Below are 14,727 nucleotides of genomic sequence, written 5' to 3' on the forward strand. Positions count from 1 at the left end.
ATCTCAAGTGACAAAGAACAGAATAACCTTTGGAAGTCTGCAAATAATCATCATGCGCTATTGTTAAACGATATAATACGTGTATACTGACGCACCTAACAAATAGGTCATATGGCAAAGTGTTAATCGTCCAATCATAGGATGGTAACGCAGCGACGTGAATTTTCAATTAATTGGCCTTTGCTTGACTTATAAATTTAGGTAATAGATGTTCTATGCGATTTACAACTAATTACTCAACGATATTTACACATTTCTGATTCGATTTTCAGTTCATAAACAGCAGACGCGACGATTCGAATTTATATTTAAGTAATTTTATAAACTTGCGTCATACAAGTTACATTTGCAACTAACTGTCTGATCGTATAATTCGAAATTTGAAATATAATCAATTTATCGTTACATTTTAACCAAAAAAATACGATTATGTTATATTAATGTTTTTTTTCCAATGGGCTTTCCAATCATTTTTTTAGATTTTAATTTTTTTTTATTTATAACACAGCCTTCTTCAATTCGTTTTCTCCGGCTTATTTTTAATTGAGTTTCTTTTCAACTATTTTTCTTTCTGTATTGCTCTTGACGTATTTCGTGTTTTCAAATAGTTTATGAACATAAATACACGAAATTATGTAGAAATACTCTGTTATTTTAAATATGTGCACGTCATAACATAAATTTTACTCATGAAGACAATCGTTATTAAAACAAGATGAAATAATGAAGAATAAATAATACAATATAATAATTGTGTTGATGTTATTTAATTAATTTTATGAGAGTTTTAATTAATTTTACGTTTACTACAAAGATGATCTAGTTTTGCGACGTTTTAATGTTCTAATACATGGATACCTGAATAAGAAAATAAAAGAATTTGATTTTAAAAACAAATTGAAAATTTTATATTATTTTTAAAATAGGCTTTAATTTCATTTTTACATTCAACAATGTATTATTTATTCATTAAATATATAAAAATACTAAATACTATTAATAATGCAAAATATACTAAATAAAAAATATACTATACAAAATATAATAAACGAAAGATACTAAATACTATTAATGAGAGTCGTTTAGGAAAGAGTTGAGATTTCTTAGCGAATGACATAAAAGCCGTTTGCAAAAGTATATGACTATACCTTATAAAATATTTTAATAAAATAATAAAATAATTTTGTTTGTGGATAAAGTAAATATTAGATATAATAATAAATATCATTTGCGCAAATGTCAAACCACTGGGACATGTCTAGGTATTAGATTCTTCACCTTACACATCGCAAAAGACTTTATAGCTTATGCTGCCACATTTATCCAATTACATATAAACATCAAATTTTCATTACAAAGTCCCGATCCATTTCAACTGATAATTATTATATCAATTTTACACTTTGCAGACAGTTAGCGTATTAAAAGTTTCATAACTTAACGTTCATAGAATTTAATTATGTACATAATGGAGTGACTGAAGACTCTAGTTCCCTCGATACTCCGGAATTCACAAAACTAGGTATTTCTGATACGATCGATTACTTAAGTGGCTAGTGGGTGACCTAATACTTTCATACAGAAAATAATGATCGAATGCTGCATTAAAGAATATATAATTCTATCTTAAAAAAGCAATTTTAATCTTCATATCTTTCTTATAGACCACATACAGATACTTCCACCAAATAATTCGTTTTTTGAAGTCACGTAACTTTTATAAAACATTTATTTTATCTTTAATATTTTCAAAGATTTTCGAGGTAGTCAATTTCAATCGGACAGTCTGTATAAACTTTCGAAATCTCTGTTTCATCCCACTTTATGGAAACATTCAAACATTATACAATAATCGTATTTTTTGCCGTATTTTGCAGTTCCGATGTCAAACGTGTCGGCTGTGGTTGGCTTTAAAGCTGTAATACCTTGCAACATTGATCCATTGAAGAAAAGCGAGGTGGTGAGCATGGTTTTTTGGTACAAAGACAAGAGGGATGGCGAACCGATATACAGCTTGGATGCTCGCGGCAGATCGATAGCCCAAGCGAGGTTCTGGTCAGATCCATACATGTTCGGTGAAAGAGCGATCATGAGGACGAACGTGGAATCTGTGAAATTGGAAATCAATCCTTTGGAAACAACTGATGCGGGGGTATACAGGTGCAGGATGGATTACAAAAATAGTCCAACGAGAAATCACAAGGTTAATCTCACAGTGATAGGTGAGTATTTCCTTTAATGATTGATCGGGATTAATTGCTTCCTTTGAAAATGGACGATATATTGATGGATGTCAAGTTAACCTATTTTCATTTTCTTTACACCTTCTACCATTCTATTCAGTCCAGTTTAACATTTGAGCCGTTTACTTTGAAAGATCGGCATGTCAATTGTTTATGACTGCCAGATATTTGTGGCTTTGCAATTCAGTAAATTTAAACATATTGCTATATGATAATATGTAAAAAAATGTAAGGTTTCATTATACCCACTTGGATTTGCCTCATTTCGAAAATGAATGAATTATTGTAATCGTTGATTAATCAATAATATTTTAGTTATTCTTTTTCTTAACTTCTTTTAATCATTTTGATCCAAACTGTCTTTATATTCAGATACTGATTTCAAGATTCTTTTTTCATTACCAATTTTCATAGATCTTATTTCTATAAACATAACAAAAATAACAGAATTGTTTAAAAATCAGCATTTTATTTACGAAAGTACTTTTATTTTGATATTGTTACCTATTAGTTTCACTTTCAAATGCATCACAGCTACAATTTTCGTTGAAATCATTCTAAACCATATTTCTTTTTAATAAAATAAACCATACTTCTGGTGGGTTTTTTTTTAATAGCAGTGCGATTGTTAAGAGGATTTATGCACTGATAGTAAAAGAAAAACCGTACCGATTTAGTTGAGTGTTTATGAATAACAGAACTAAAGTTAACTTGCAAGCTGAAAATAAAAATTAGCAATGATATCTAGGCAGACCCACAGATTTTCGCTTATACCGAGATTATGCCACCAATATTATACAATTTGTAGTTCGTCACAATACGGTCAGTACTACTAAAATCTACCGGAATTCAAATGTGTTGTAAAATAGTCGGCTAAAAATAGTTTCAACCTAAGGTAGGCTTGCACCACTTTTATAGTAGGTGTTTCCAACACAGTTAATCACCGAAACTTTCATCATCCAAATATTAAGGAATGTGAATTATTTATCACTGTAGATTGCACACAGATAAAAATATAATATTAAATTTTATTATCATTATTTTCTTTTTGTACAAAAATGGATTTGTTCACTTTCAAAGTAAGCGGCTCATATAATGGTTTGTTTATTTCACTAGTCAACATTTCATACAAATTATTTCCAATATTTTAGTTAATAAGCGATAATGAATTATTATAATTTTGTCGTATTTATCGAAATTTACGTTTAGAGTACCTTTACGAAGCTTTGTCAATTTATTCTATCAATGAGATGATAGTGCAGGTTCTTAAAACTACATTGGAGAAGGAGTTCGACGTGGAATGTTTGCACAGAAAAGTAGGTTTCCACGTATCGGTTTTATTAGAAGTCTTCGAGATAAAAGTGCATTGAAACATTCTTAATACATTCAAATTTTAACTTTAATTGCTAGTGTAAGGATACAAATTAGTAGAAATTTTTAAGATAAAAAATTTACACAATTAAAATAAATCGTACCATTTTATTGTTTGAAATTCGGAAAAATATTATAGAAAGAAGATGAATGATTCAAGGTTGGTCCTGTTTTACCATACAACAAATCTGCCTGTAATTTTGCGTTGAAAAGTATTACAATATAATATCAAGGACTATGAGATATTATTACACAACTGAAAATAATTCAAAATCGTACATGAGGTATTATCAGCAAAAATGCGATATTTCATACAGAAATTTGAAACTTTTAATTGGTTAGTTCTTTGATACTGTACTTTAACAGAATGTTCTGTAGAATTAAGTCGTGTAAAAGCAAATACGCAGTTCGATAAAAAATTGCGAAATGTATGTATACTCTTTTTAAAAATGAAACGGTATATGTTTTTGCACGGAACATTCTGGATAAAAAATATTGAAGTTCTATGTTAAAAAATCAATAGATATATCAGATATTTCAAACTCACATATGAAATACCAGATTTTTAAATTTAAAACATTTTACGAACGGTTGATTTCTTTGACGTTGAATCGTGATACTTTTCACGTAAAACGGCAAAAGGATTCCATGTATGCAAAAACTAGAAAAGTTCCTTGTATGTAAAGGTACTCAATATTCTTTTGTGTAGAATAACGAGACGATTCCATGTATGTGAAAAGAAAGGTTTCGAATTTAAAATAATCCTTGTGTATTTTGCAATTGTCAAGTGATTAACTGATAGTATACTTTAGCGATATTAATAATTACATACAGTAATATCTCCCACATTGTCCCTACTGACGGTATCCTCACATTTTCTCTACGAATGTGCCTACGCTTTTGTGTTCATTCTTGCTATACCTATGTTTTCTAAATCGAACTCAGTCGCACGTGTGATGTATGTAATGTGATATGTCACGTGGCTCTTTCGATGAAACTTTTCGACTTTACAAGCTTGAATACAATATTTTAATTTTTGTTAACTTTTCTTAGCAAAATACTTTTCTATCGTATTTGTTAGGTTCTTCCGGTTAAAATGACATTGGACATGATATAATTTAAGCAACATTGACTAATTTAGTATTTATTGCATAAATGTTTTTACGTAAATAATTTAACGCAGTTTTCCATGTTCTCCGTAAAAGATACACTGATTCCCACATTGTCCGCAAAATGTAGTCTTGTATCCTCGCATGGTCCATAAACCGCAGTCTAGTACCATTCTCATTGTCTGTAAAATGTAGTCCTGTACCCTGACATTGTCCGTCAAATATGATCTTGAATCGTCACATCAACCGGTTGCAGTTTAGTACCCTGACATCTATAAAACATAGACCATTTTTTGACATTGTCCAGATACCATTTTATACATGGAACGTGTAATGTGCACAAGTATTTCACATATTTTTACAGCAGTCTGTTTTATTACGTACTTTAAAATGGTTAATAACATAAAATGAATTACAGACTCACAGTTAGTATTAATAAGTAAATATGTTCCAAATTATATTTTTCATCAGAACAGACTCACTAATATGTTAAAAATATTTTCATCTGGAAAAAATTTATAATAAAAAAGTTTAAAAATTGTCATTCGATACGCGGAGATTTAAACTCGGTTGCCTCGGCTCACTCACCATTTTTGTCTTTTATTCCCTGTTCTTTTCTGTGTTCGGTAAACTACAAAGGCGATCTGCGAGGCTCGAATTTTGATTCTGGTACCACCGAATTGTTCCATTCCGATTCCGAGCGAAGGGACACTGTAGGAGATATGACTGAACATATAGATGCAAATTTTTTATATTTCGCCTAAAACTAACGTTGTTGAAATATATAATTTACTTTCTTACAAATAAGTTCTGATTTCACATGTCTTTAACAATCTTTACGAAAGTGTACGAAAATATTTTATCGTGTTACACTGCACAATATAACTACAAAAGATAGAGAAGGAAGTTAAAATATAGTAGTTATGAAATAATGATTCTTTATTACAGCTTTGATAAAATAAAAATTGCTAGAAAAGTACGTATATTAGGACGATTACCTCTTACTTATTTGTAAATATGTTTTATAAAATTCTTTTATAAAACTATAGTCTTCCTTTTAACAAGGACAGTCGTTGGTGAATAAGGTGATCCATAATTGTTCGTTTTTGTGAATACTTATTATTTAGAGATTAATTTAAAATTTATTTTTTTTATTTCTAAAAATAATAAGTTATGGAACTAAATTCGCTGCTTCAATTAACTCTGCTACCGTTTCAGACCTCTTTTCATGTTTAATAATCTGTTATTGTTTTCACATATTCCTTTCTCTTTTATGAGTTATTTATTACATATATTCACATGCATATTCATAGTAATATATATACTACTATATACATTATAAATAATAAATACACAATTACAGTAAATTAAGAAAAATAAGAAGAAAACTAAAAAGCAATGTTAACAAGTGAAAAATATAAGAAGTTATATGTGTTAATATATCTGTTACCGTGAAAGACCAAAATTAGAGAATGTCGACTTTCACCGGTGAATGTCAACACATACCAAATACGTCAGTGAAAGATCGAATATTTTATTACATTCTTGTACCTCACAAGAATCACCGGTGTATGTCGACAATCACAGATATGCTCTGATGGAGGTCCAAAAGAGAGGAGCCGACAAAGAAGCGATTGACTCTCTTCCGCCAAATCCTGTGTTCTGCTGGGAGTCGGTCAGCTTTGTCAACCTTATGCAAGCTTTGATGAGGCGAGCAACGTTTTCTTAATTTTTTTTTCAATACCGTAATTTATACTAAGTGGATACTGCAATGAAATCGTGATCTTTTTCTTGAAAAGTTAAATGCATTAATTGCGGGTAAACGAGAATACAATTGTTTTTATTTTTCTCAAGAAAAGTACTCTAAAATACTTTCTGAAATGGTTTCTGCTAAAACTAAGTGCAACACACCTTTGGACTACAGACGATTAAAACGTTTTGACGTTTTAAAAATTAATGATGAAAGGAAATTAATTGTATCATTAAAATCAGAGGAAACGAATATACAGTGTTATGTTACCAATAAAGAATTGCTTAGTATACTATATGAAACTCACGCCAGAATAGGCCACAGAGGAAGAACATGTATGCTTAGAATGTACTGTGTTTTAAATTCTTGGTCACTTCTCCCAGAAAAAAAGGCGAAAAAGTTACGTCATCCTTGTGACGTTTTATAGCAACTGAATTACAGAGAAGAAAATATAAATCTCCGACAAATTCAACATTCACCATTAGTGCATAGTGAATATCGACATTTACCGGTGTAAGTCAGAAATAAGGATATTTAGCAAATATTTCGGACATACCCCAAGCAACTATGTGAATGTTGACATTCACCGGTGAAAGTCGACATTCTCCAGATTTCGGTCTTTCACGGTAACATATCCACAAAATAATGTATAAAGAAAGAAAAGAATATGTAAAAATTGAAAAAAAAAAATATTGATTTGAAGTGGTGATAAAATGATTCCAAAACTTACCACCTCTTCACCATCGTTACAGCAGCTGCTCCAATATAGTGAAATAATTTATTATTATTATAAATAAAAGAATTAATTGTTTATCTTCTTCTTCTTCTACATAAGTGTTTATCGTCGCGTCGACTGCGTGGTCATTGGCGACAGCTGTATGCTTGAGTACTATATTTTGTTGTACATGTTGGTTTCTTTCAGGAAGTTAGTTGATTAAAATGTCCACAATATGAGTTGGCTTGTTATTGTTTTAAAATTTAAATTCATCGGAAAGAGTTTAACAAAAGAATAACGTCTCCATGTAAATTTTAAACCTTACATAATACACACAATTTTTACAACATTGATAACATTGATAATAATTTTGGCTAGAATAGAATTATTTTGTTCCGGGAAATCAACATGTTGAGAAAAGGATGCATACTTCTAGACTCTGCAATCGATTAAATTTTTGTTTAACAGAATATGATTATTATAATAGAAGAATGTTTACGGCTGCTATGAATATTTTATCGGTAACTCACATTTTTCGACGAAATTACTGATGCCGAAATAGTTAAGATCAAATTCCTTTAAAAGATTTGTAAAATGCCTTCTATAACCTACATAAATCCATTCTTGTGACAGTGCCGCCAAGCAAGCCGGTGATTTACACCGGGGAGAACTCTGGTAGAACTTTGGCCAATATGCAGCAACCCTTCAATGAGGGTAGTGACTTGTCCTTACTATGCGAAGTAATCGGAGGTTTTCCGCCGCCGAAGGTCACATGGCATTTTCAGGACGAAATAATGGACGATACGTATACACTAGAACATGGTGGCATCACTATAAATCATCTTTACATCCCAAAAGTAACGCGAAACTTCCTAAGAGCTAAACTAACCTGCCAAGCGAACAACACCCATCTAGTACCATCATTGACGTCAGAGATTATTTTAGATATCAACTGTAAGTACGAAAAGTTTTTAAATTTGCTTACATTTTTAAATACTTACTTCAAAATATTTAGTATATTTTGTTTCACAACATCGAGTATAACACATCTGGATTGTATAATTTTAACATTTTTGAATATTATAAACACCAAAACAGTGTGTGTTATTTTCAATTCGTTCCAAATGAATAATAAACAATAGAGTTATTTGAAATCAATACAATAATTGAGATTTAAATTGTTACGTGCGGGAGGCGCGCGTATAAAACCGCAAAGTTGTATGCCCTAGCAAAATTAATTGTCAACGGGACTTAATGTTTTGTGGATCCGGAGATACGCTAGTCCCATACGGGCCCTTTCATAAGATCGCAAGGTTTATGGAATAAGAAGGAGGCAATAAAAGAAATGTAATTCACAAATAATTAAAATATATAAAAGATTATATTTTGTAAAATATGAAATGATTAAAATGATAGCATGTGTAATATAATATGAATTACAAAGGTTAAATTTTGAACAGAACAAAAATATTGTAAATACCCGAGATGCGCAATTCGAAGGTTTGAAGGACAAGCAATTTCTCGAATACAAAATTAAAAAGATAATCCAATAAGGGAGATCCCAAAGTTAAATAATTAACTACTGGATATACTTGCCGGAAAATTCATAATATAGCTGGAAGAATAAAGGAAACAACTCACCGAAACGTCTGTATTTGAACGAATTTAGAATTAATCAACTCCTTTATAAAATGTGATTTATCAGCTATGCCCGGTTCCTGGAGGAAGAACACACACATATTTAAGCACTCCACCAATGAGAATTTTGAAACTGACCTATTGCGAAATTCAAATAAACTATAAAAATGAAATTATACTTTAAAATAAAAACGAAATATAATTGAGTGGGGGAAAAAAAATAAAATAATAATTGAATTGAAAATTTATCGTGCTTATTTAGCGTGATTATTTAACGCGAACGTTTAACGTGAAGCTAGAGTCTTTGCCCGAATTTTGCACTTTCACAAATTCAAGAACAAACTCGTCTCTAAACCACCTCACGGACTCCCGACACGCACCTCGCGATTATACACCGAAGAGTGTCGCAACTTGCACCTCTCGGAGAAGACCAGAGTGGGCCTAGTCCGAAATTGTTTATGTTGCATTGATATGCGCCTAACGAATTAGGCTGCGAGGCCAATGCGTAAGAGACCGTGATTCGTTAATTAGGTGGTGATGGTGGGTGCATGTGTTCCTCCCTTGTCCAGCTCTTATCTTTCTCTCTTTCTATATAGTTCTTTCCTTTACCCTTGAGCTATGGATTGTTAATTAGCTATTGAATAATTTTACATGCATAACCGACGGAGTATAAAATGTTAATCTGCATATATTATGCAAATTTAGAATCAAACATTATCTATTTCGTTTTTACAATTATTAAAATTAATTGCGCTCGGTACCGTAACCATTGTAGGACTGATTGACGTATGAGTATTTGCAATAACGGTATAATGAAATACTATGGACAATTTATATAATATTGTAATGTTTCGAAGACAATTTCTATTGCAATTTTATGTTGCATCGCGGGTCCTTGCGAAACATTCCAGAATGCTCGGCGTTATCGGACCACACGAGTGCGAATTTCATTTATGTTTGGCGGTTCGCAGAAGTAAAACGATCTAAGAATTTGGCCATGGGACCACGTTGATTTCAAGGAAGGAATGTGCGATTTAACAATCTAAGTTTAGTCGCCAAAAGATAGTCTATCTAATAACATTAAAGACCGTTACTGCGTTCGATCAGGGTGTTCCCAGAATGCAATATGCATTATCGATACCCATCCGATCGGTGAGAAGTTACAAAGGAAATTTTGAAAAATATTCTTGTTCGGAACGTAACAAAATTGATTCGATAAAGTGATTAGGTCTACAAAAGCGTTGTCTATTTTTGTTTTCTCGTGTTTTGTCTGTAAGATCGCAGCGAAATTGGAACACTTGATTTTAAACGTTTATGGAAAGTGAGGACATATTTCTGTTTTAATGAAAGAAACGCAAAAATACGTCAAGATTAATAGATATATACTCAAAGTTACAGTACAAAATGTAATAAAATAATTTTTAGAAAAAAAATACGCCGACTTCGAAATGCACTAAAAAGTATAAAATAATTTCTATTTCCTAATAAAGTAATTTCTCTTTCATTCAATCATACAATTACGTAATAGATATGAATGAAACCTATTTACTCGTTAGGTATTATATTAAATACATTTCAACCTTTTCGGAGGCGGCGCAAAATTAAAAGATTATTTTGATGAAATATGTTACATTGTTACTAACTCATTTTTGTTTAGATTCCGAAATATTCTGGTGTTCCATATTACATGCACTTACTCTAATTAAATACTCTGACACTAAAATTACAAAAAATATCATATAATAGACTTAGTCACTTTGACTTCTGAAAAGCTCATGTTTCTTAACTTACAATTAGTTTGGATTTGAATTTTGGAAATTCTTGATATTCGCGATATTTAAATAGAATTTTCATGGATCTCGTTTCTGAAAGCTGAATAAAATTGTATACTTTCTGTACATCGAATATTTTTATACTTATTTGTCTGTTCATTTTTTAATTACAGTAAAACCATTGATAGTGAACATCACAAACAAACGCGTACATTTATCGGCATTAAGAACATACGAAATTGAATGTGTTAGTTCGGGTTCCAGACCGGAAGCCGTGATCACGTGGTGGAAAGGAAACCACCAAGTGAAACATATGGCCAGAAATGTGAGTATAACATTTTTGTATCTTCACCAGTGGTGTTCAATTATTAACTGCGTCGTATGCGCGCAAGCTTCGATTCTGAGTTCTTCGTAGTTTGCAGATAGTCCGAACATTACGAAAAGTATTTTAAGTTACGTTCCGACCATGGAGGATGATGGAAAGTATTTGACTTGTCGAGCTGAGAATCCAGTTGTACCTGAGAGCGCATTAGAAGACAAATGGCGGCTATTGGTTTACTGTGAGTGAACAGAATTTCATTTCGTTCTAATTTTGCTTAATTATACTTTTATTGAAATAAAATCCTGTTGCAAATGTTTCTTAATTAAAGTTTTTATGATGTTATATATTGAATGAAACTGGGGATATAATTCGATCCAGAGATAAACAAAATAATCTGTTGTACAAATGAAACAAACTGAAAAGTTACTTTTTGTTTACATATCTTCTCTATTTGCCATTTCGTATCAATTAATTTGATGTTTTGCATTCTGAAAGAGATCAAATGAACAATTCATAATAATATAATGAGTATTTTAAAAATATATCAAATTTAACGTTTGAATTAATTAATCAAAGAGAAAAGACTATCGATTATTAAATTTATCATATTTTTTTTTTTTTTAATCCACGTTTAACGTCGCATCTACCTTCAGGTCATTAGCGATGACTGGGTTCTATTTCCTACACTTTGTTGGACTATATACTATGGTACAAATTGATGTCTTTCAGATACTGTAGGGTATTCTCTATGTATTTTTGCGAAGTTAAGGCTTTAGTCGGTGTTATTCCATACTTTTGTCTTTGGGTCTGATATTTGTTGCATTCAAATAGTAGATGGTGGGTCGAGATATTCTTTCTGCAGACCGTGCATATTGGTGGCTCTGTTTTTTTTAAGAGGTACTCATGTGTGAGTTTACAATGACCGGTTCTAAGCCTGGCTAAGATAATCTGTCCTTCCTCTTAATATTGGCACTGAGCATTGTTTCGTAGAAGTCTTGAGTTACGTTGTGAGTTTTTATATACTTAGAAGTTCTCCATTCTTTATTCCATGCTTGTCGTTCGGTATGGCATACCGCGACAATGAGGTCTTGGTATGGAATCTGTCTGCGGCTGTTAACTGGTGAGGACAATGTTGCTTCTTTGGCGGCTTTGTCGGCTAACTAATTTCCTTCGCTTCCTTGGTGGGATGGGACCCAGGCTAAGGTTATATGATTTCCAATGTTGATAAGATCCGTATATGTATAAGGGATATTTAGGATAACTTCATGTTTGGATTCACTAATTGGGTTTACTATTGCTTTGATGACGCTCATAGAATCTGTGAAGATGGTGGACGGTAGGTTATTATTATTGTCCTGTACGTATTTTAAGGCTTCAAGAACTGCCCAAGCTTCTGCTGTGAAGATGGATGAGGCTTTTGGAAGAGGAATTTTTTGGATTGTACTATCGCAGCCGACGGCAGCTCCTACTGCCTGGCCATTTTTTGATGCATCAGTATATATCCTTTGGTGGTTAGGGAATTTGTTAGATAGTCGCTGAAAATTAAATTTATGTTCAATGCTAGTGATTTGATCTTTGGGGAGTACTACGAGGTCGGTATTGGTATCTGGAATTTTTTGGATCCAGGGAGCAGGTTTCCTATGTTTACCTGGGATGATCGGGGTCGATGTGATTTCAGCAAGACTCCCGTATTTGGCAATTCTTCCATAGAATGGAATTGAAGACTTAGGTTTTTTGGTTTATAGGTGTGAATATCTATTAGTAAATAGGTGGGATTATTTGTTGTAGGTGGGATTATTTGGAGTGGAGGAGATTTTAATTGCGTATTTTAGGCTTAGGTATTTCCTTCTTTGTTCTAGTGGTGGTTCTTTTGATTCGAATAGTATGCTATTTATTGGACTAGTTCTGTAACATCCCGTGGCTAATCTTAAAGTGGCATTATGAATTGAGTCGATTGCTTTCAAGGTATTGGGTTTAGCTGAGTTATACACTATTGACCCGTAGTCCAATTTAGATCGAATTAGTGCCTGGTAGGTTTGTATAATAATTTCTTGGTCAGCTCCCCAGCTATTATTTGCTAACGCTTTTATGATATTCATTTTTTTTGTACATACGGTTTTTAAATATTTAATATGTGGTCCCCAGGTTAGCTTGTGGTCAAAGATGAGTCTGATTATTCTAATGCTGTCTACCTTTTCGATTTCAGTGTTCTGCATATGGAGATTAGTGGTATGTGTGATTTTCTTGCCTTGTCTGGAAAAGATAATATATTTTGTTTTTTCGGGGGAAAATTTGAGTCCCGATTTTCCGGACCATAATAGAATGTCGTTTATGCTTTCCTGTAGAAGCTGCATGATAATGTTTAAGTTTTTCCCGCTACAGGTTAGTGTTAAGTCGTCTGCGAACAAAAATCCTTAGTATATTTTGAAAAATATATTTATCTGCAATCTGGTCTTCTATTTCTCTTTCTTTAAGATCTGCTGTGTTGGAAGCCTCTTGCAATACTGCTTCTATGTGTTCATGTGTATTTGGGTTCTCTATTTGTATTTTTTGAGATTGGTCATTAGTGGTGGAGGCTGGGAACGATTGTGAGATAGGGTTTGTTTGTGAGCTAGTTTCATTTGGGTTTGGGTTAAGGTTATTGGGACATTGCTTTGCAATATGTCCCTCTTGATTGCATCTAAAGCATGTCTGTTTCTTTGTAGTAGCTAATATTCTGTAGGTGTTATTTTCTAACGTAACTAGAAAAGAGCTCGGGATTTGTTTAGCATCTTCTAAGTCAACGTAGACTTGCCTCCTAAAACTTAATATATGCGACAGGTCTGGGTCGGTGATTCCCGCTTTTAGTGGAGTTATTTTTGAATGTAGTTTAATGTTATTTTTCCTAAAAATATTTTCAATAACTGAATTTGGAATTATGGGTGCGATGTTTGATAAAATGATTCGTTGTGCCGTTAGTAACATTGGGCGGATTTCTATGCTTACGTTGCTGATTTGAACTGTTTTGTGTTTAGAGGTTAAGTTTGTAACCGTTTCTTTGCAATCTAAATACATACAAATTCTTCCGTTGGAAATCTTGGAAAGATATTTTATAGCTTTGGGTCCCGTTATGTTACCGATTGCCCGAGCGTACTCCTTAATTGTGATACCATCGATTGACTGCAGAATGATAGTTTAGTTTTGGGTTGGCGTATATTCGTGTTTCGTTATGTTCGCATATGAAGTTTTGGTTCCAGTCATATTGAATTTTTGGGTGCTTTGGCAATTTTCCGTTAGGTTAAATTGATTTTCATCGATTTGGGAAGAATAACTTGGTTTGCTTATTTCGCTATACGGGTTCAGTTGTTTTGACATGGTGATACGTATGATGTATGTATACCTACCTCAAAATATTATGTAGTGGTGATAAAATCACCACTACAAGTTGACACTGTTTACGACACAGCACTCACTAACACTAGCACTTGTATGTATGTACATACGGCAGACGTAACGGAACGAGTAGGTAATAACACGTCCGATTGATTCAACTGTCGGAACGACACTGATCATATTTTTGTTTTATGATTACTTATAATATTAATCTTTGCACTCGAATTTAAAATAAATATTTCTTAACTAAACCTATAAAGTTATACATGTAACGTTTAAATATCACAATACAAATAATAGTAGCAATTAATAATAAAGAAATAATACCTTCAAAAAAATGCAGCGAATTTTTTAACTAAAAAGCTTCAGAGTTTTTATATGCAAATAGCAAACAATAACCTCAAGTGCAAAAAATTAATATGTGCGCTATGCTCG

The 14,727-nt window shown here is 32.2% G+C and overlaps 1 protein-coding gene and 1 long non-coding RNA gene across 7 annotated transcripts in view; one reads left to right on the forward strand and one right to left on the reverse strand.

The window, feature by feature from the left end:
* Nucleotides 1–14,727, forward strand: part of LOC100883712 (neural cell adhesion molecule 2) — a 250,926-nt gene that overhangs the window by 215,670 nt on the left and 20,529 nt on the right. For both annotated transcript variants that reach the window (XM_076536086.1, XM_076536085.1), the window contains exons 2-5: nt 1,878–2,222; nt 7,822–8,142; nt 10,772–10,923; nt 11,014–11,158. In XM_076536086.1, coding sequence (XP_076392201.1) covers nt 1,883–2,222; nt 7,822–8,142; nt 10,772–10,923; nt 11,014–11,158 — 958 coding nt within the window. In that variant the 5' untranslated portion in view covers nt 1,878–1,882. The remainder of the gene's footprint in view (nt 1–1,877; nt 2,223–7,821; nt 8,143–10,771; nt 10,924–11,013; nt 11,159–14,727) is intronic.
* Nucleotides 3,561–14,450, reverse strand: LOC105663556 (uncharacterized). 5 transcript variants are annotated; one of them, XR_013039512.1, is made up of 8 exons: nt 14,304–14,450; nt 8,078–8,140; nt 7,719–8,000; nt 7,204–7,627; nt 5,722–5,880; nt 5,312–5,434; nt 5,148–5,228; nt 3,561–4,995 (listed from the first exon to the last, which is right to left on the reverse strand). It is a non-coding gene; the product is annotated as an uncharacterized LOC105663556 (long non-coding RNA). The 5 variants fall into 5 exon arrangements; XR_013039509.1 differs by lacking the exon at nt 14,304–14,450 and adding an exon at nt 8,830–9,599 and having other exon boundaries at nt 5,312–5,449; XR_013039508.1 differs by lacking the exon at nt 14,304–14,450 and adding an exon at nt 8,830–9,591.

The sequence above is a fragment of the Megachile rotundata genome, chromosome 10 (genome assembly GCF_050947335.1).
Source record: "Megachile rotundata isolate GNS110a chromosome 10, iyMegRotu1, whole genome shotgun sequence".
In the NCBI taxonomy this organism is placed as follows: domain Eukaryota; kingdom Metazoa; phylum Arthropoda; class Insecta; order Hymenoptera; family Megachilidae; genus Megachile; species Megachile rotundata.